This window comes from Artibeus jamaicensis, unplaced genomic scaffold (assembly GCF_021234435.1).
Source record: "Artibeus jamaicensis isolate MK-2021 breed Jamaican fruit bat unplaced genomic scaffold, CSHL_Jam_final contig_387, whole genome shotgun sequence".
In the NCBI taxonomy this organism is placed as follows: domain Eukaryota; kingdom Metazoa; phylum Chordata; class Mammalia; order Chiroptera; family Phyllostomidae; genus Artibeus; species Artibeus jamaicensis.
The window spans coordinates 8,766,327-8,789,328 of record NW_026521812.1 but is presented as its reverse complement, the minus strand read 5'-3'; the positions used below and the strand labels follow the sequence as shown (position 1 = coordinate 8,789,328).

Below are 23,002 nucleotides of genomic sequence, written 5' to 3'. Positions count from 1 at the left end.
AGGATATACCCTAGATTTTGATGTTTAAAACCACCCGCGTGCAACAAAATAACCTATTTGTTTAGGTGTAGATTCTCAAGCTAATTAACCTCTTTCTCCAGCTTCCTATGCCTAGTCTAAAAAAAATGGGTCCAAAAAGAAAGATCCTTTTTTTTTTTTCAATTACATTGCTCAACCTTTCAGAAAACGTCCAAAAGGGCTTCTTTTCTTTCTTGAAACGAGAACAAATGATGTTTTGCCAACAGCGGTTGACCCCCAAATCCAGCTAGGTATTCAAAGGCTTCTTCTGGGTCTGGAATCAGGGTTTCTGAGCAGCACCGCCTGCTGGTCCTTTGCGTGTCTTACTCCTAGGTCCCAAATCTCTCTCTGCGGGACCCACACTCTTTCAGAGTCTTCTGCACCCAATTACAGCTGAAGCAACCACTTCGAGGGCTCAGGAAGTGAAACCGCAGATGCGCGCAGGCAGGCGAAGGCGGGCGGTGCGCTGCTCCAGGGGACTGGGGAGCCGGGGCTGGGAGGGGCTGACGCGAGCGCCCGGGAGCGCGGCGCTGTTCCCGCCCCCCCGCGACGCGACGCCGGTCACGTGACGGCCGCGCGCGTCCCCGGCCGCTGCGGGCTGTGAGGCCGAGGAGAAAAGACTGCGAGGCGGCCACGGCTGTGGCCTGAGAGGTGGGAGTCGGAGGTGAAGCCCTCGCGGGGGCAGGGTGAAAGTCAGCCCCTCCGGGGTCCTAACTCGGTGAGAGGACTGATGGCCCGCGGTGTCACCTCCAGCCGCGACAGGGTCCGGGTCGGCTCTGCGCTCCGGGCCTGAGAGGGGCGGTGGCGGGGTCAGGGGCCGGTACCGCGGCGGACGCCCTTGGGCCGGCGGGGCAGTGGCTGTGCACCACGAGACCGGATAGGATGGGCCAGCTTAGCCCTTCCGGCTGCCCCCCACCGTAGCTGCTGTCGCAGGCAAGAAGGCTGTGATGGCTCTGCTTTGCTGGCGACTCGCCGCAGCCCGTGTCCTGGTCGTCGGCCGGAGGTGGTCACGGTCTGGGTGCGAGGCGGAGAGCGGCCATTACTGCGCAGCCTCTGCCGCCGGGGTCCTGGTCGCTGCCTCGGTTGGCAGCCAGGTCCCTGTGCTCTCCCCTGGCAGCTGCGTCCTTCCGGCCTCAGAGTTAGGGGCCGCGATGGTTCAGGGCTGTATCCTGCCCCCCGTTTCCCGTGTGGAGGCCTCTACCGGGGCCTCAGGTTAGATCGCAGCCGGGGTGTGCAGTCCCCGCATTTCGTCTCTTTCCGGAGCGTCTTTGGCTGCTCCTTTCTCTTCCTTCTCCCCCTCCCCTCGCTCAGTGTCTGGGTCTTGCCTAATAGGAAAAGTAGTACCTCCACCTTGTCCTGGTTAAGCCCAGAGCTGCGTAGTCTAAGTTCCTTTGATGATTAATTAAAAGTATCGGAACAACTAGATCTCTCAGTGCCAGTTCAATTGAGCGTCCTAAACCCCAGGGCATCTTAAAAGCGGAGGCTGGTGCTTTGTTCTGGTCGCTGGTGCGGAGTTCTCTCGCTGCTCCCGTCCTGTCTGAAGGAGTGCGGTCTCCCATTGTTGTCGCTGTTTTACTTTTCCATAGGCTTCTTGCGAAAGGCTGCAAAATTGTTCTCAGTGTACACGCACTCTGGCAACTAGATCTTTTCCCTCGGTATCCGTTTTCGTAAATGCTTTTATTTTTCCCGAATGCCAGTTTAGTGAGCTTTTATCTCGCAAGTTTTCGGAAGTGCGTGTATTTTGTTTAAGTGCTATTTTTGTGATACTGAAGCGAATTGAGAGGGGACGAAAGCCAAAAATGCTAGAAAACGCTTTGTCTTTTTATGATTGACATTTCAGGTGCCCCCTCCTCTGTGTTTACTTTTTAAATAGGCTGTGAGAGTATAAATTGGCATTGAGAGCAGTATATAATTACAGAATTTGGAAAGCGTAAGACTTTTTACGTAAGTGAATCTATATTTAGATTTTTAAAAGATGTGGTATGGTATATAGGACACATGAAGAAGATCCACACGAATAGGATTTATGCTACTGGCTTTGGTGTTTTTGTGACCAGCAGATACTGTTTGTGATGAGTCCCTGGATGTTCTAAAAACACATGAAAATAGGTCAAGTAAATCTCATTTGAAAGAGAAAACCAGAAGAGCGAAAGCCACTCCAGAAATAGGTTTTGGGTGTGTTTATTTTAGTTTTGTAAGTCTTAAATTGGAGTAGTTTGTTAAGCCCAATCTTTAATTTAGAATTTACGTTTCAAACGGGCCCCGGGAACTTGTGGGCAAAATGAAGATAATGGTGGACATTTGAATGTTTTTGTTATTTATGGGTTGTTAAAAGCTTGATAATACTATGATCATCAGGAAATTATATTTCTAAAGAGCTGGCCACTAGACAAGAAATAAAAAAGAAAGGTAGACATGTGTCAACTGGTAAAATACATTGTTTCATTTTCCACCAACTTGAATTGCCAGAAGAATGGGACAAGTTTGTTTGTTTGTTTTTTTAATGATCCGAAAATGATTTCCTGACTTGGAAGAAGATAGTATTAAGTCTTTTTATGTTATTGGTCTGTTTGTATATTATGTATGAGCAGTTTATTAGCATGAAACATCTGATACACAGTCAGCTGAATATTTGAATGCTTTTTCCCCCCAGTGTAGTAACAGAAGGTGCTGAACCTTTTCCATTCTCTTGCATGGCTTCTGATTTGTGCCTAGGGAACCTGAGTTTGTGAAAGAAACAGGCCGGATTAGGAGCACTCTTTGTGGCTGTGGAAACCGTCTTACTAACATTTTGCTGCAACCCCTTGTTAGTGTTCATGGCTTATTACCTTTTGGGTTAATTAAAACAAAACTTGTTAAATTGCTTAAGGTATTTAGAATGTAGAATTACAGAAGTATAGAGTGGGGTGAAGTAACTAATGAGTTACAGGAGTCAGGACTTGACCAAGGTCATACAGATAATGAGCAGCAGAACCTTTTGTATTTACAGGATGGTTGCAGGCTATGAAGCTTCTGTTTGACTTCTGTGATTAAAAGACATTTGTTCACATTCACATTTGATGTTTTATTAAAATGCAAAGCCCACATTTTGGGGCGAAAATGTAAAGGTTTAATGCTTGAGTGTGAAGATTGTGAAAGCTATATAGATAGTCCTCCAGGAATGTTTTTTTAAGGGAAGTGCTATACAATAAGGGAAATAAAAATTTTAAATATTTTATTTATTTATCTTTAGAGAGACGGGAAGGGAAGGAGAAAGAGAGGGAGAAAAACATCAATGTGTGCTTGCCTCTCGTGCACCCCCAACTGGGGACCTGGCCTGCAACCCAGGCATGTGCCCTGACTGGAAATTGAACTGGCAGCCTTTTGTTCTGTGGGCCAGTACTCAATCCCCTGAGCCACACCAGCCAAGGCAGGAAAATCATTTTTAAAAATAAAGTATTTGGTCCCATGGAGTTGTGAGTTTTCAGGAAAGACTTATTTCCCATTAGGACTTGTGCTTTCAGTAAGCTGAGTTTCAACGGGATGAGAGGGAAAGCTGAAAATGGAAACATTAGGGCACTTAGTTACATCTCAGTTTGGGACTCTCTTTTAAGAAATAGATGTGTAAAGTAAATTACAACCCATCTCTATTCCTTTTACTGGTTCTTCTTCTCCCGTTCCTCCTCCTCCTCCCTTCTCTTCCTTCCTTTTCCTCCTTCTCCTCCTCCTTCGTATACCACAAATTCAAATGGAAATATTTTTCATTTCTGTCACTGATAGCTTTTATATAAAATAGTCCTGTTTTATGTGTTTTGAAAATAACTAACAACTATTTTATTCTATTATTTTATTAGTAATTGGAAAAATACAGGAAGTCTTTAAATCTCTATAATTTGATATTTTAACTGTTGTATACTTATCTTTTTTGGTTCTTAAAAATTCTTACAATTCTTAAAAAGATATTTGAATCTAGTATCTGAAAAATAAGCTTGATTGTTTATTTCCTTGTGACTGACTTGAAAAGTAGAATTGTAATTAATACTAGATATTTTTCAAAGAAAATAACAGTATATACAAATTATAGGAGTATAAATTTGTTGAGTGGCCAGAAGTTATACATAATACAATATACTTCATTTTCAATTGTTAAAAATTGGTTGAGTGAGTAAACGATTTAAATTCACTGATGACCTCTAAACTCTTTCATCTGCTTTAAAATATAGGTGTCACTTTTTTATCTCCAGAATTGGTAAGAGGGAGAAATATCTAATTTAGTTTAAATCTTTTCCCTTTTTTTGCTTTTGATGTTACCTTTCTAACCATTTCTGTATAAATTTGCACCTAAAGAAGGAACATTAACCCATTAACTAATTGGTATTTGCATGTCAAGATTTTTTGTAAATTTTACTGTAGTGATCCATAAATTGTATTGAGTTTGGTATATAATTTACAAATCATTCATTGCAGCAGGAATTATGTATGTATGAATTATTTATTTTTGCCAAATTATTTCTCGCCTGTAGTTAGAATTAAACTATTCTATTTTTGGCTGAAAGTAAAAAAGCCTCTCCCTCCCCACCCCTATTTAAGAAAAAAAATCTTTGGTTTCAAATGTAGAAGTTTTGTGAGGGCTACTTCCCATGTTCGTTCTGAATATTACATTCTGTGCCTTATTTTGTGCCTATATAGTATTGTAAAAGCCTGAATTAATGGATTGGTTTGGCAGAATTGGGACCACCTAAATCTGTCAGATTTGATCACAACAGAATATGCAATTTTTCTTTTTCATCTGTGCTAGCAAAAGTGTGGGTAAACTAACATGGAATTCATTTTGTTTATTTAAAGATTCTTGTAGTAAGTAGCCAGTTTTGTGTTAAAAACTAATTGTTAACGTGTAAGATATTCAAAACCCGTACTGTCTGTTGTAGCTACTAGCCTAGGAGCTATTTAGCACTTGATATGTGGCTAGTCTGGACTGAATTGTGCTGTATGTGTAAAAAACACACTGGATTTAAAAGAGTGTACATATACATTTAAGAATGTAAAAATAGCACATTAATAATTTCTTTACATTGAATATATATGGAAATGGTAATGTTTTGAATATATTAGGTTAAATAATATACACATATATATTTTAAGATTTTATTTACCTATTTTTAGAGAGGGGAAGGGAGGAAAAGAGGGAGAGAAACATCAATGTGTGGTTGCCTCTTGCCCTTTGCGGATCTGGCCCACAACCCAGGCATGTGCCCTAGACTGGGAATCGAACCAGCAACTCTTTGGTTCACAGGCCACCACTCAATCCAGAGCCACACCAGCCAGGGCAAATAAAATATATTATTTAAAATTAACTTTACCTGGTTTTTTATTGTTGTTAATACTGCAAATAGACTAAATTTACATGTGTGGCTTGCATCATATTTCTATTATGCTATTTCATATTGCTATTCTGGATCTTTTCTCTGAGATACAGTATACTGAAGAAGTGTACTTTTTTTTAGGCACTTGAATTTGAATCCCATCTCCCACTATTGATTTTGGGTTAAATCCTTGTGAACTTGGGTTTCCTCATTTATAAGCTGGATTTAGTTATATCTCATAGGGTTTTAAATATTCAGTGATAGAGATCGGATAGTGTTTCCAAACATTAATATGCATATGAGTCACCTGAAGATCCGATTCCTTGGGTGTGGACTGGAGTTCCAGACTTTTCATTTTTCAGGAACTCCCAGCTAATGCTGATACTGTTGGCTGGGGATCACAATTTTCATAGCTAATATCTAGATTACTAGGTGGATTTTTAATCAGTTTTCCTTCCCTCAGTGGTTATTACTTATTTTGAGTCTACGTTGAAAATTACCCATATGATACAGAAGTTGGAAAAGTTACCGTAGATTGCAAGATTTACTAAAATCGATTTTATTCATAGATATTTATCTGCATTCTGGAGAATTCATTGCCATTGAACAGAGAGGTAAATCTTGTGCCTGTCAAAAGATGTAATGGTAGCTTGAATCTTACAAATGTAGTAACTACTGCTGTTAGATTTTAAGTTCTTCAAAGAAAGGTTTAAAACTTAGACATCTTTATATTTTTTGTAGCTATGTGCCTTGTTCACAATTAGAGCTCAAATGTTGTGATATGTGAATAAGTAAGTTTAGCTTTTTAATGTTTTATTTCTCCCAACAGTTATTTTAGGAAGTGAGCTCCAGCCTGGGCAGGAAAGAAAATGAGATTGGGAACTGGATAAAGGAAAGATTGTGGTCAAGAGACTGGAATTCCCATGAAATTAAAAGAAAAGGTGTGGACCCTGGCTGGTGTAGCTTAGTGGATTGAGCATGGGCGGGCCTGTGAAGCAAAGGGTTGACAGTTTGATTCCCAGTCAGGGCACATGCCTGGGTTGCAGGCCAGGTCCCCAGTAGGGGGACACATGAGAGGCAATTACACACTGATGTTTCTCTCCCACTCTTTCTCCTTCCCTTCCTCTCTCTCTAAAAATAAATAAATAAAATATTTAAAAAAAGAAAAGGCGTGGGAGTGAGTTAATGATCTAGAAGCACCAGAATTTGTAATCTGAAAATGATATTAAGATTGAGAGAGGCCACAGTTTTAGGTGGCATCCAGTTCCAAATGTTGCCATTATATTTTGTTGTTGGAGGAAGGGGGTGAAATTCTCTGAATTTAGGATTTTAGTAATTGAAAATTGAGGACTGTTTCTCAGGTTGTGTGTGAAGCCCTACCTGCATCCGTACCATTTGAAGTGAGATTCCTAGGGTTCAACCCACATTTATTGGCCTAGAATCTCTAGGGTTAGGGCCAGAGAATGCATATTTTTAACAAGCAGCCTCAGAGGGACAGGTTTAAGAACCTTTGAGTTTGGTGTTAGATTCATTCTCAGGGATATTTAAATAGGTTCATAGTGATGTATTAGGAGTTAGCCTGAAGAAAATAACCAAGAGCGAGAACATTAAGTCATTTTCTGGAAGGTTAAGGGAGAACTGTAGGTGATTATAGCCAGTGGTAGAGACGTCAAAGAATAAGTGTTTTGTTAAGAGTAATGGTGTTAGAATAGTAGAATGTTTCTTCCTGTCCTGTGTGTGCAGTTGGGCAGTTTCTGTTTTGAGTAGGAGACTTCTGTGGTGCCCTTGAAGTTATAGGTGCCTAGAGGGTAAAGAATATGGGTTAGGTGGAGGGGGAATCGGGACAGTGTAGTTCATACCATGTAAGTTCTAAAGTCAGAATAAAACAAAAAGATTATTTAGAAATCCTATTTAATCAGTTACTTTTGAAAATTATCTAGTTTTGAGACATTGTTTTATTAAACATTTGTGGGATAAACTAGTATTTTAAGGCCATATATCAAAAAAAGATTTATCTTTAAACACTAAAATAATCCAGATTTTTTAGTGAGATAGATTCCCACACTGTGAGAGGCATATGGAACTGAAAGGAGATTGCAAGCTTCTATCTTGCTGTTTTCTGTGAGGCCCTTCATTTCTTCACTCATTGTGTGTGTACTTGATTCTAAGTTCTATGTAATATGATGCCTTCTGCATTGGGCATGGTGAAGTGGAAGGAGGAAATAATGGAATGAGAAGAAAAAGGATTCAGGACCTGAAGTTGTTGCGTTTGGATTCTTTGAACAGGAGGCAGTTGGAGAATTTGGCATGGCTGTAAAGTTGGACATACATATAAATGTCAGGAGGTCTTAATGTGATAAGCTCATCTCTGCACACAGTGTCTCCTTGAAGGAAGGCAATGGCTATAGGGTACATATCATGTGGGCCGCTTTATCCATAAAAAACTTGTTTCACTTAAAAATTGTTATTGTAAAAAATAAATGAAAACTTCACTATTTTAGCCATTTTAAGTCTACAGTTTAGTGTCGTTAATTTCATTTACAATGTTTTATACCCATCAGCACTGTATATTTCCACAACTTTTTCATCACCTCAAACAAAAACTCTGTACCCCTCTCTCTAACCGCTGGTAACCTCTAGTCTACTCTGTCTTTAAATGTGCCTATTTTTAATATTTTGTATTCGTGAGATCATACATTTGTCCTTTTGTGTCTGGCTTATTTCACTTAGCCAGAGTGAAATAAGGTTTATGTTTTCAAGGTTTATCCATGTTGTAGCATGTATGAAAACTTTTATTTCTTATTATGGCTGAATAATACTACACTTTTACATGTCATATTGTTTATCCATTCTTTTGTTACTGGGCACTTGGGCTGTGCCCACCTTTTGACTTTTGTGAATAGTCACAGCAGACATTGATGTGCAAGTATCCAAGTCCCTGTTTTCAGTTCCTATGGATATATGCCTGGGAGCAGAATTGTCCGTTGTTACATTTAACTTTTTTGAGGAACCACCAAACACTTTTCCACAGTGGCTATACTTACTGTTTTTCATTCGCACCAACACAGTACAAGGTTTCCAGTTTCTTCATCCTCACCAATGCTTATTTTCTTTTTTTGTTTGTTTAAATTGTAGCCATCTAAGTAAATGTAAAATAGCATATAGTTTTGATTTTCGTTTACATTTTCCTAATGACTAATATAATATTGAGTATCTTTTCATGTTCTTATTGGCCATTTCTAAGTCTTCTTTGAACAAATGTCTATTCAAGTCTTTTGCCCACTTTAAAATGTTTCTTTTGTATTTTTGTTGTTGAGTTGTAGGAATTCTACGAATTCTGGAATATTCTACATTCCAGATAGTAAACCCTCTTCATAGACATAGACTCCTGTAATGTAGGTTGTCATTTTACTTGCTTGATAATGTCCTTTGATGCTAGGAAGTTTTAATTTTGATGAAATCCAGTTTATCATTTTTTTCTTTTGTTGCTCATACATTTGGTGTCATATCTAGGAATCCATTACCAAATTCTAGATTATGGAGATTTACCTGTAACATTTTCTACTAAGACTTGCGTGGCTTAACTCTTATATTAGGGTTGTCAGTCCATTTTGAGTTTATTTTGTATATGGTGTGAATTGGGGGTCTGGGTTTCACTTTCTGCGTGCAAAAATTCAATTGTGGCAGCATTTGTTGAAGAGACTATTCTTTTCCCATTGAATGGAATTGGCACCCTTTTTGAAAATCAGCTGGCCTTCTATATATGTGGGTTTATTTCTGGACTCTCTTTTACTGCCTCATTTGTCTGTTGTTATGCCAGTATGACATTGTCTTGATTACTATTGCTGTGTAGTAAGTTTAAAAATCAGGAAATGTGTGTTCTCCAGATTTGTTTCTTTTTTATCCTCAATTGTTTTGGCTATTTAGGGCTCTTCACAATTCCATATCAATTTAAGAACTGGCTTTTCTATTTCTGCAAAAAATGCTGTTGGAATTTTTATAATAATTTTTGAATCTGTACATCATTTTGAACACCATTTCATGAACACTAGTTGTCCATTTATTTAGCTCTTTAATTTATGTCAGAAGTTGGTGATGTTGATTCTTGGGTATTTTTTTCATTTAGATGCTAATATAAATGGAATTGCTTCCTCGAGTTCCTTTTTGGATTGCTGACTGCTAGACATAGGAACAAAATGGACTTACTATGCAACCCTGGTGCTGAATTTGTGTGTTAGCTATAATAGCTTTCTTGTGGACTCTTTGAGATTTTCTGTGTAGAAAATAGAGATGGTTTTACTGTCTCTGCAAATGAAGGTAGTTTAACTTCTTTCTTAGAAATTTGTATGCCTTAAATCTTTTCAAGTCAAATTGCTCTGGCTAGAACTTCTAGTATAGTGTAGAATAGTGGTGAAAGCAAACATCTTGGTCTTGAAATTTTTTCACTTGGAAGATAAAATTTGCCACTGCACTATGTTAAATGAAAGGGTCATACCCTTTCATAATTAAATAATTTTGTTGTTCTTAATTAGTCTGTAGAGAACTTGATGTTGAATTTTTTTCTTTTGCAGCACAGGATGAACCAGCAGTGGAAGAGCAAACACAGTGAAGTGGCTGCATGGCGGTAGAGATGACTCCTTACTTTTGTGATGAGCTCCTGTAGGGTCTATAATAGAAATGTAAGTGTGGCATCATGGTTTCCCAGCGCTGTAGTAAATTACGTGTACTGGGATAAAATGCAGTAAATCAAATATCTGTCATTTCTCATTTTACAAAATGAGCGCTTTTGTATTGATTTTTAGATATTTTATTGAGTTAGCAATTTTATTTAGATTAACTTATCACTAATGTAGGATTTACAAAAATCTCATAGGTAAAAGTCTCTTCAAAGAGTGAAACTGTAGACAGAAAATTTGCTCATAGAAGACTAAAAAACTAGAAAGATCTCCCAGTTTCTTCTATGTCCTGTTTTCTCTTTACATAGTAACTTACTTAAATAACCATGCTAGGTAGACAGTATCAGCTTTTATAAATAAGAGGCACTTATGGGTTATAAAATACTAGTGAGCTAAAAACTTGTTTTGCTAAAATAATTTTTTTTAAAATTTGTACATTATTGCATTTTAATTTATATTGATTTCACTCTTATCCCCAGTTTTACTAGTTATTTTCTTATTATTTAGTCTTTATAAAATGTGCTGCCAAATGTTACAGTACCACATGATCATACCTATATTGAACTTCATTCTATTCTGGATGAAACATTTTTATACAATAAACATCATATTTACATCTTCCACATTAATATGAACACTGTCCTGCTTGAAAAATGCAGTGAACATTTTAGACATTTGTAGTCTTGGTGGTGACAGTGTTTAAAATACTGAACAAAAAAGTGACTCTTACACATACTATTTCACATGTACTTCTACTTTGATATATAACTACTGTCATCTACTTTTCCAATATGATACTTTGATTATATACTCATTAAAAGTGTGACCATATCATTCTTGTTGAGAATTTCATAAAAAATTAAATCAATAAGCTTTTTCTTCATTAGGGCAGATATATCTTTTATTTAATTTTATTCATGTTATCTGTCTATCCATCTGTTATCTGTCTTTTTTTTTAATCCTGTGGTTCCAATAGTCTGTGTGCTGACTGTCAAGGACCTAGGCTCTGGTCTAATAAGAGAGACATATATATAAACTTAATAATTAAATAGTAGGAGAAATGCCATAGTGAGGTAGCAATAAAATGCTTTTGGAACTGAGAGCATTTATTCCATCTGAATGGTTCAGGGTGAACAGAAGAACTTTTGGCATGATCTTAAAGAATCAATAGAATTTTAACAATCAGGAAATTAGGTAATATTTTTCAAGCTAAGGGGATGAGGAGGGGCAGAGCTGCCTAAAACATGAAGGCACCTCAGGGGAGTCAGGAAGCAAGCCTAAGTGGGGAAGTGGCGTGGAAGAAAGATTTTACAGGAAAGGGAATGAGTGTTTGCTTAGTACCTACTACACTGCCAGGTTCTTAAGTGGGTATTTTATTCAATTATAGAAATTAATCACTGTGAAAGATAGTAGTAGCTTTATTTACTGATAAACAGAATTAGACGAAGTTATTTTGTTCCTGTTTACTAAATTTCTGAGTTAATCCCTTTGGGACAGTTATTAAACAAAACACAAGTTTTTAGACTAACCCAGTTAAGTCCAGATTTCTAGGGGAAAACACATCAACTTAGTCTTACCTTTAGGGAAGTTTGGAAAATACTGTTTTGGTCAACATAGTGAAAATAAATGTAGAGCCAAGACTTTTAACTGATTCTGTATTACTTTAAAGGCTGTATCAGTGTAATTAAGCCAGTGTTTAGGAATTTACTGTAGATTATGTAGACAGTAGAAAATGATTAAAGATTCAGTGGAGGGAATACTTAATTCATTATGACTGAATTGAGAAAAGATGAGAGGAAGAAAGGCTGAAGTCAGGGAGGTGACTTAGGAGGTCAGTATTGTGAATATGAAGGTGTCCAGGACTAGAATTTGGATCACGGGCTTTGGGAATAAGGGGAACACATAATAAGTTTCTGTCATAGAAAAGAGAACAGCCAAGGAATAAGGGAGCAATGAGAATGGTTCAGAGTTTTTTATAAGCTAAAGATCAAAGGAAGAAGATACAACTTTAAACCAGCAGATATTTTGTTTTTAGTTACATTTGGTTTCACTTAGTATTTGGAAAATAATAAGGTAGACTCTTTGAAAATGTAGGTCTGAGGTGGAATGGTTCTGGATACTAGATGTTGGGTGCCGTGTAAGTATATGTGTTTGGAATGTTCAGTGGATTGTTTAGATATAGAATGTTGTATGAAAATAGGGCCTTTGTGAAGAATGCTGGTATTTAAGGTAAGCTAGAGAAGACAAGAGAAAATGAAATAGGAGAACTGGGAGAGAGTACCATCATGAAAATGGAGAGTAAAACTTTTAGAAAAAGAGCCCTGACCAGTGTGGCTTAGTTGATTGGGCATAGCCCCCCAGTGAAAGGTCACTAGTTTGATTCCTGGTCAGGGCACGTGCTGGGGTTGCAGGTTTGGTCCCTGTTAGCGCTTGTATGAAAGGCAACAGATCGATGTTTCTCATGTTAATGTTTCTGTTCCTCTCTTCCTCCCTGCCTTCCCCTCTCTGTAAACATACATAAATAAAGCCTTTAAAAAAACTTAGCAAAAGAAGTCAGTGGTTAATAATATTCAGTGCAATGTGATCATATAGATTTAGCCTAAAAGAGGCCATTACTATTCTTCACATGTAGTTGATTTTGAAATGTAGGGTTAGAGAATGTTCAAAATCTTGGAGGAACTAACATGTTTTTTTTTTTTTTTTTATTTATCTTTAGAGGGGAAGGGGAGAGGGAGAGAAACATCAATGTATGGTTGCCTTTCATGCGTCCCCTGCTGGGAACTGGCCTGCAGGGAACCTGCCTGCAACCCTGGCATGTGCCCTGACTGGGAATCGAACCATGATTGTCTGGTTCGCAGGCCCACACTCAATCCACTGAGCTACACCAGCCAGGGTAACATGGTTCTAATTCCAGAAATTGAGGGATTATCTTGGAAGACAACTAGCAGTGCCTCATCTGAGCCAAGAGGAATGGTAATAAGGAAGATAGAAAATAAAGATAAATTTTGAGAATTCATTTTTATCTAATTTCTTAATGATAAGGGAGTTCAGTATATCTCTTAGCTAAAAGGTTGGAAGTGCTATATAGTAATAGCCTGTTTGCGAATAGGGAAAATAAGATGTCTTAGCTGAGTGAAAAGTTACTGATAGCAGGTTCAATGGTCTCTGGGAAAGCAAAATGGCTAATCACTATGTGGTGCTCCCAGTTTATGCACCAAATTTTCACTACAAAAGTGGAGATTTTCCTGAGTTAAAGAGTAACTTTTATAAGTCCTCTCCTTGTTTGACCCTTCTTTTTTGCAAGTGTCTCCCTCATGGCCTTTATGGTGGTGGTCTCTCTTTATTCTCTATTTCTCTGTGACCATTTTTTGCATCCTTTGCAGTCTATGAGGGGGGACCCCAACCAAAACCCCTATTTATTAAAAATTGTGTATTTATTCTTACAAGTTTAAACTTCAGTCACCTTCAAAGTACTCTCCATTTGTTACAGTACATCCATGAAGACGTTTTTCCCACTGCTCAAAACAGTTTTTGAACTTGTCGATTTTGATGCCTTTTACTGCTTCTGCCATTTTTTGTTTTACCTCTTACATATTGGCAAAATATTTCCCTTTGAGGACTTTTTTCATCAGGGGAAACAAAAAAAAGTTGCTCAGGGTGAGATAGAATGAATAGGGAGCATGGGGCACAGGGATCCTGTCATTTTTGGGCAAAAACTGCTGAACACTCACCGCTATTTGGGCAGATGTGTTCGTAAATCACCCATCATGAAATGGGCAAATGTATTGAGTCTTCCAAAAAATTCACTGAAGCCTAAGGCAGCCCCTCACAACAATACCTGTTGGTGCACTGATACAGATGGGTTCCTAGCACACTCACTGAGAGGGGGAAGCTAAAAAGGGGCCCACCTCCAGAAGATAATTTCCAGTTTCTTTGAGTCCCCCTCATATTTTGCCTTACTTAGAAATGTTGGGGTAATTCAGGGTTCTGTAATTGACTCTTTTTGTCTATTGTCTTTACAGATTTAATTTGGGCATTCATCCATTTTCATGTCTCCAAGAACCATGTATGTTGATTCATCAGTATTCTTTGAGCTTAGATTTCTTTGGAGTACCAGTCTAGTAAATTCAGCTTTCATCTACCTATCTTCATCTGATGACTTCATAATTATCTCAGAATCATTATATCTGAGACAGAACTTTCTCTCAGTTCTGTATCCTGATGGATATAGTACCACCATTCATCAGTAACCCATGTTTTTATTTCTGTTTCCTTCCTATTTCTCATATCTGTTGTTGGAACCTTACATCTGCAGCCTCCTTCCCATTATCTTGTAAAGGATGGGGAATCCAGGTGTTTGAACTGTGCCACCAAGTCTTCCTTTAAACTGCTGTCCAAGTGATCTTGATGTTACTAAAGTTGGCTGTCACTGTCTTACATAAAATCCTTCAGTAGATTCCTCTTGCCTCTTTGGGCGTTCTAGGTAGACCAGCTTTATAGAGATTCTTGAACCCCCTTGAAATTTTATGTAAGATTTCATCAAATCTTAGTAAGTCTGTGACCTAAAATTTATTAAGAATCATTGATATTTAGAATAAATGTTTAAATTTGTTAAGATAGCATAATGTACAAGGTCTTTGCAGCACTTATTGCATAGTACATTTTGTTCATTCAAAATGTATCACATCCCTGTTAGTTACCATTCCTTTCTTTTTTCTCTCTGGTATCTGTTATGCCTTTTGTAAAACTAATCAGTAATGTGTGAATGTGGCCATTAATTTATCTGCCTCTACACTTTGATGGCAAGTATTTTGCATCTCCTTCCTTGTGCAATGGGCATTTTAGATGCTCACATACTTTTCTGTGTTCAAAATGGAAGGGGGAAAAAAGGGAAATATTAAAAGTGACAGAGCTCTTGAGGCAGGCAATATAAATTTCATTCCTTTACCACTTTGTGAAACTTCTTAGTAACTCCTTGGAGCTCTACCTTTCCTAACATTATTGATGGTGGTTCTTATATTTGGGCAATCATAATTATTTTGGAGGCAATCTCTGTAGCATTTAAGAGTGCAGACTGTGAAGCCATTCAACTCTGAATGTAATTTCAACTCCTATAACAGGTAAGGACTAGTTACATTTATACAGTCCTAAAATTATTTCAGCCCTTTGATGGCAACTGTGAGGCTGATGTGGCCCTTGGGGAAAATGAGTATGACACTCCTGATTAAGAGGACTTAGAAATGGTCATTGTTAAATTTAAATTTGAAAGTTTCATTTTTAACTTGTATTAAACTTTAAACTCTTTGTATTCTAGGAGGGCTAAAGATTTAAGGAATTTTTTTCTTTTAAAAGTAGTCAAAGTTTGGGGAAGGAAGGTGACATTCATTTTTGATAGCTTTGGACTTACCAAAAGGTAGTATGTTAACTTATTCTTTCTTTCCTTTTTGTTGTGTTTATAATTAGATTCTGAGCTCACACTTTAAAAAATCTGGTTTTCAATATTTGAAATTTTTATTGTCTAAAAAGTTATTCAGTACCATGTAAACTAAAGACCTTTTTCATTTATAGTAATTTTACCTTTTGACTAGATGTCTTCAAGAAGATTAAACAAAATCTAAGAACTTAAGCAGTTTTCCATAACCCTCTAAGTCTTCTATGGGAAGAAGAAGAATGGGATTTGTGCTTAAAAGTTATAATATCACATTACAAATCCAGTTATATGTATGTTCTTTAACAGAGTTGAACTAACCTTAACTCCAAATTTTTAAATATTAAGTTACTCTTAATTTAGTAACCAGGAAATATATTCCCTTTTTTGAATGGCCACTAAGTTTCCTAAGACATTTATTAGTTAGAGAATACCTCTCATTGATTAGCATTAACTCTTTTTCAGACCCTTGCTCTGCAAAAGAGGGCGGGGCATTTCTTATTTACATATTTGTATGATCCTCTGCACATGTTAGCATCTGACCTATTTGAAGGTCATTGAAACTATGCAAAATAGAGACTTTGTAGGAAACTAAAGTGGTATGTCTTATGTTTTTAAGTATGTGTTATGTTTTATAGGCAGTCTAGTAGTTTGGGTTGTCTTGTCTTTATCTTGTCCTATATTGAGTTTTATCTTGTGCACTCTTATGTGCCTCATCCACAATTGTGTAAGATGTATTTACTAAGTTTTTCCTTCATTTTTTATTTAGACTAATGGTATAGTTGGTGGGCTAAATGAAAGCAGAATTTCAAATCTGCTATGCCAAATAGGTAGTTGAAAGTGCTTCAGGTGAAATAATGAAGCTTTAGTTGCCTGTTGTGTGTTTTCTGTGAAATTTATCCACCTTTCCTTCATTCTTTAAGAACTCCATTCTAATGAGAATTCCTGCCCAAACAGAATTGTGCTTTTACAAGTGTGTTATTTACAGCTCATGCTTTCCCCTGGGGTGGTTGTAATAGCTTCTCTCTCTTTTTTTTTTAGTTTTTAAATTATATATTTAGGTTTATCCATGCATAGAATAAGGATTATATAAGATATTGGTCATATTAAGTAGGGCAGAGAGTAATGTTTTTGTAGATAAGCTAACTTAGCTACTTATCTTCCAGATTGATGGAAAATTGTCTTTTTGTGTCAATTTTACTTAAATATAGCAGGGTTTTGGATTATGTATTTTTTAAAGTATTTGTCATAGTAACACATTCAGCGTTTTGTTTAAATTTTACCAGGCTTTTGTTTTTCTTTCTAAAATTTTACACTTACTCAGTCTGATTACCTTATCACTTCATCTCCTGCCTTTCCATTGGTTATTTGACTCAATGTCTCTGCCTTGAGTTTCCTCCACTCCCAGCCTCCTGTACCCTAAACTTTCTGACCTATATCCATCCTGTCATCTCTCTCATGATGATTACTTTTAATAAGTATCTAACACATTTTTGTTACTGCAAGAATCAAGCCATCGTCTGATTATATGCTTGCTTGTATGCATGTTTGCATATTTTATACAGTGGATGTGTCTTACACATCTTTACCTCTGTCAGTACTCTTCACTGTACATGGACCATAGTAGTTGTGTAATAAATGCTTATCTGAATCAACAATGCAGAAGTCCTAAATTCTAGACTAGTGTATAACCTTCATACACCCAGTTTGACAAGTCTGTGTCTTTCTTTTTTTCCTCTCTTCTCTTCAGGGCATCTTGGACATTCATGTCATTTTCTCCCTTGGTCTTACATGATTGTAACATCAGGGGAGCTTTAGTGATTACAAAGCTTTTTTTTTGGGGGGGTGCTATTCTCACGTAAGTTTTATAAACTGTGATACGCAGGTGAGGAAATTTAGACTAAGGGTTTAACTGAGTGCCTAAGTGTATATAAGTAACAGGGAAACCAACATTCAGGTTTTTAGATTTATTGTCCACTCTTGGTCTCATTGCATAAACTGCCTTTATTTAGGTTATCCTTTCTCCCTTGGCCATTTGCAGCATTTCAGAATATAGTCATCACATAGGTGATTATCAGTATATGGGGTGCTGCTTCAGGACTGATCGTTAATTGTACCGACGGAATTTTTATACATTCCAAAGGTATGTGTAAGTGAGCACTTAGGGAAGAAAGTGTTTATCAGTCAGCTGTTTAACTTAATGTTATTGAAAATAAAACAAAATCCCCCACAACTTATTTCATAATGCGATGTATTCATATTTTTCTTAGGGAAAACATTCATTTTCTTAACAAAATTTTGAGTGTTCTACGTCTGCCATACATTATATATGGAAATACAGAAATGAGCCAAGAGTGGCCTATTCTCTGCCCTTATAAAGCCCACCCACCTATGGGGAAACTGACATTAACAAAATAATTCCACAGGTAGGTGTAACACTGCAGTTCTGTTAAGTGCTACAAATGAGAAGTGCATGGTAGTAGGGGGGCGGGGAAGGTGATTTGACGTAGTCATGGAGGCTTTGTCCAGAGGGATGTCATATGAGAAATAGTTTGCCCATGGAGAGCTGGGGAGGTGGGAAGTGAGGACATGTGGAGAAAAACTGTTATTGGAGAGAGTAGCCAGTGTGGCTGGAAGGCCAATCAAGGCAAAGTTTCAGGTGAGATGAGGCTGGCATGGGACTTGGGGTCCAGACCATTCAGGGCATAGAGATATCCTGGTCTTAGTCCTAAAATCAACTTTTTAAGCAGGTGGTAAGGTTGAACCAATTAAAAGTCATACACAGTAATTAAATAAACAATGGGCACTTGGTGGCTAGGGAAGTGTAGAGATGGATGATAGTAGTATGATTCAGGAGATAGAGAATAAAATGTTGGCTTGCTGATGTTTTGGATAGGAAAATGGTAAGAAAAGGGCAATTTCCGGTATGGATTTCTAGCTTCAAAAAGCGGATGGTGGTGCTGTAAAGGAGGAAATGAGGAGGAAACATCTTGAGTTTAGTTTTTGTGTCTCCGTGGCATTGGAGAAGAGATCTAAAATAGGTAATTAGAACTATACGTCTAGGGCTGAAAAGAGAGACCTGAGCTGGTGATATCAATTTGTGAATCATTTGTATATAGGTAACAATTGAAGCCATTAGAATAGATAAGGTCATTTTGAAGGAGTACAGCAGGAAGAGCATATGTGGTTTAGAAAAAGGTCATGGCAACAAAAAGAGGCTGTTAAAAGAGAGTGTTTCACAGAGAGGGAATGAAATGACTGGTTTAACCTGTGCTTTCAGATTCACAGCAGGGCTAGGGAGCCTCTGGGATTGCAGCTTTAGTCTTAGTTACGTGTGGTGTACTTTTCAAGGACCAAAAGCACATTAACATATGGTAATATTTGCAAAATTGCCACCCATTAATATCCTAAAAGGCTACAAAGTCATCACTTTCTGTAATGGTCATCTGAATTACTTTCAGCCATTTTTTTTGTTTCTGTAACTGCTTTCCAGACTGATTGTCAAAGTGAGTCTAGAATGTACTGTACATTTTTAAATCTCATTTAGTTCTATCTTACATGATCTGTGACTGAATAAAATGGTGTATTTATTTAAAATCTATCTGTACCTTAATTGTATTTTTTTAATTTTAGGCTTAACATTTGTGACCCCTATTGCCCCCAACAAGCAAAAATTAATGGTATACAAACCAAAAAGATTTTTTACACGTTAAGAGTTTTTCCTGTATTTTCATTTTTGTATCCCCGTTGTCTAGTATGTGGCTTACATATGATAGGTGTTTTATAAGTTTTTCCTGAATTGTTGAATTAAAAGTTAAAACAGAGTCATAACATACGTATTTTATTTTCTTAGGATGGCTGGCTGTGGTGAAATTGATCACTCAGTAAACATGCTTCCTACGAACAAGAAAGCGAATGAGTCCTGTTCTAATACCGCACCTTCTCTAACTGTCCCTGAATGTGCCATTTGTCTGCAAACATGTGTTCACCCAGTTAGTCTGCCTTGTAAACATGTTTTCTGCTATCTGTGTGTAAAGGGAGCTTCATGGCTTGGAAAGCGATGTGCCCTATGTCGACAAGAAATTCCTGAGGATTTCCTTGACAAGCCAACCTTATTGTCACCAGAAGAACTCAAAGCAGCAAGTAGAGGGAATGGTGAATATGCATGGTATTATGAAGGAAGAAACGGGTGGTGGCAGTACGATGAACGCACTAGTAGAGAGCTGGAAGATGCTTTCTCCAAAGGTAAAAAGAGCACTGAAATGTTAATTGCTGGATTTCTGTATGTTGCCGATCTTGAAAATATGGTTCAATATAGGCGAAATGAACATGGACGTCGCAGGAAAATTAAGCGGGATATAATAGATATACCAAAGAAGGGAGTAGCTGGACTTAGGCTGGACTGTGATGCTAATACTGTAAACCTAGCAAGAGAGAGCTCTGCTGATGGAGCGGACAGTGTATCGGCACAGAGTGGAGCTTCTGTTCAGCCTCTGGTGTCTTCTTCTGTAAGGCCCCTGACATCAGTAGATGGTCAGTTAACAAGCCCTGCAACACCAACCCCTGATGCAAGCACTTCTCTGGAAGACTCTTTTGCTCATTTACAGCTCATTGGAGACAGCCTGGCTGAAAGGAGCCATAGAGGGGAAGGAGAAGACCATGAATTACCAACTTCAGGCAGGGTACCAGCACCAGATACTTCCATTGAAGAAACTGAATCAGATGCCAGTAGTGATAGTGAGGATGTATCAGCGCTTGTTGCACAACACTCCTTGACCCAACAGAGACTCTTGGTTCCTAACACAAACCAGACAGTATCTGATCGAGCAGATCGATCAGGAACTGATGGATCACTAGCAGGGGGTGTAACAGTGAGTAGCACTGTTAGATCTAGAAGGCCTGATGGACAGTGCACAGTAACCGAAGTTTAAATTAAAAAAGTCTTCAACTCCATGCTCAAGGTTAAAATGGTTATCTGTAAATTTCTGCCCACATAACATACTCATCCCTAATAATACATTTTGGGAGTTGGGGTGGGAAGGGGTATAGGAAGGATAGATCTGTAATTAAAATGTCTAACATGTCTCTGTTGAGAAATTTATTTAATATAAGGAACTTGGGTGTTAATAGTTGAGAGTTGTTTAGTAATAACCCAGTTTTCTTGAGGTCTGTTTATTTTACAGTTTTTAAAGATTTCTAAAGTTCTTTTGGCCGGTGTATCTGTATTATCTGTGCATTTAATCGTCCCATCTGACTCTTGCATTTTGTCTTAACTTTTCTGCATGGATTGACTTAAAACCATTAACTAAAATTTGGCACCTATGAAATGTCCAGTATCAGTTTTAACAGGAAGCTTAATGTGAGAATACATGTGAATTTGGGATTTTAAAATAGACGAAAACTTTACTAGTAAAGTTACTGAAATGGAAGTGTAAAGAACACCTCTAATAACTGAACGTTCCATAATCTTGTCTGTAACATATTTCATGGCGTTCCCATACACTTTGCTGTCTAGTCCTTGTAGTTTGATGTTTCTCTTGATCCAGTTTTCTTTTTGATTACAAAATTTATAATTTAATAAATACTAGAGTTTATCAAAAATAAATCGTCTCTTGCTTAGGTCTGGAAATGGGATGGAAACATTTTGACGTTTGTGGCCAAAGGTCATTAAAAATGTGGTAATTTCAAGTGGTGGTGTTCAGCTTAAATAAGTCACCTGCTCAGAGAAGTCTGTTTTTTTTTGTTTTTGTTTTTTTTTTTCCCCGTAGGGGGCATTAAACAATCTACAGGCATTGTGCATGGAGTAAATACACATAGAAGTAAATGAAGAGCGTATGAGATGGATTTCTTAAATAATCAATAGGAGAGAATATTTTTCTTGCCAGTCTTCATTAGCAATCTAACACTAATCTGAATGGTAGGCTTACTTATAAACAGAGTATAAGTGTTTACTTATACTGATAGTATTCATAGACACAAATTCACTTTATACAAAATGTTGTAGAACCTGTGGCCAGGTAGGAAGTATTGGGTTGACTTGGTTACTCAGAATTTGATTCTGTAAAAAAGTAATATAAGTTGGTCTTACTGTATTTTCCTAACTCAAAACAGTAGGATCATGTTGATGAAGTTTATGTAAGAGTTTAATATGATTTTGAGGTGTGAATTGAGTTTTAAAAATAGCAAATAAAAACTGTCACTACTTTGAAATTATCTTTTACCTCTGTGATATGTTAAAATTGGGACTTAATTCTTTGACTTATGTTTTTTATAGTCTGTTACTGATATAATCATGATATTAAGTTATGTATTTTTACTAAATTCAGTTTTAAAAGTTATAAAAGAATAAAGGCTAGCTACTTTTCAGGAAAAACAGAAATCTGATGTACAGTACAAATGGAGGTTACAGAATGCCTGTAGTAAAATTGAAAAAACAGCAGTAAATTCCAGGGCACACAAATGAATGGCCAGTTTTGTAGTCAGTAGACATGCTACATGGTGGCCATCCTTGTTTAGTATGTAATTTAAAATATAAAATTATTAGAAACATCAAATAAATAAAACTCCAAATTTGTAGGGGGTAAGCTGGGGAGCATCTTTCATTCTCCATGCCTTCTTAGAGCACAAAACGATTGGTGATACCCTTTCCTGTTTCCACTTTTGTTCTTTAATTTCAAGTTTCATTAAGGTTGTTTTTTGTTTTTATAAATTATTTTCCAGATAAGGCAGAACAAACAATAAAAATAACCCCAGGAGTAGGTTTCGTATAGAAATTTTCTTTAATATGAGTAAATGTTGTAAAGATTTTTATTTATTTACCTTTAGAGGGGAAAGGAAGGAGAGAGGGAGAGAAACATCAATGTATGGTTGGTTGCCTCTCATGTGTCCCCTGCTGGGAACTGGCCTACAACCCAGGCATGTGCCCTGACTGGGGATCAAACTGCAATCCTTTGGTTCGCAGGCCTGTGCTCAATCCACCGAGCTACGCCAGCCAGGGCTGAAATTTTTTCTTTTAAAAACTAGTTTTTGGTTATAGGCTAAGAAATGGTATGGGAATTTGGGAGTGGGTATTAATTTTTAAGCCAAAAGTATTTTGTATGTAGTCAAACATTCCAGATTTACTTGGTAAATGCTGAAATACAATAATTTCCACCCCTCCCTACATATGTACTTTCACTTTGAGGTTTTCGTTACCTACAGTTAACTGTAACCCAAAAATATTAAATGGAATATTCTAGAAATAAGCCATGTTTTCAATGGTATACTATTCTTGGTAGCATGATGAAGACTTACATTGTCCTACATCACCCTACCCAGGACTTGAATCCCTTTGTCCAGTGTATCTGTGTATTCTACCTGCCTGTTGGTCACTTAGTAGCTCTGTTATCAGTATCACAGTGCTTGCTTGTTCAGATAAACCTTATTTTATTTAATAATGGCCCCAAAGTGCCAGAATAGTGATGCTGGCAATTTGGACATATCAGAGAGAAACAATAACGTGCTTCCTGCAAGTAAAAACGTAAGTAGAATAAAGTATT

General features: G+C 37.4%; 1 protein-coding gene across 11 annotated transcripts; it reads left to right on the top strand.

Annotated features, from left to right (window-relative positions):
- The first annotated feature begins 564 nt into the window (after positions 1-564).
- Positions 565-22,931, top strand: RNF146 (ring finger protein 146). Of its 11 annotated transcripts, none has more exons than XM_037139600.2 (4): positions 584-736; positions 9,932-10,039; positions 17,735-17,890; positions 19,318-22,931. In XM_037139600.2, exon 4 carries the CDS (start codon positions 19,319-19,321, stop codon positions 20,393-20,395), a length of 1,077 nt encoding a protein of 358 aa, XP_036995495.1. In that variant the 5' UTR covers positions 584-736; positions 9,932-10,039; positions 17,735-17,890; position 19,318; the 3' UTR covers positions 20,396-22,931. The 11 variants fall into 11 exon arrangements, 10 of the variants coding, with proteins under 10 accessions (XP_036995488.1, XP_036995493.1, XP_036995492.1 ...); XM_037139594.2 differs by lacking the exon at positions 17,735-17,890 and adding an exon at positions 6,190-6,301 and having other exon boundaries at positions 585-736; XM_037139593.2 differs by lacking the exon at positions 17,735-17,890 and having other exon boundaries at positions 565-669.
- The last annotated feature ends 71 nt before the right edge of the window (positions 22,932-23,002 follow it).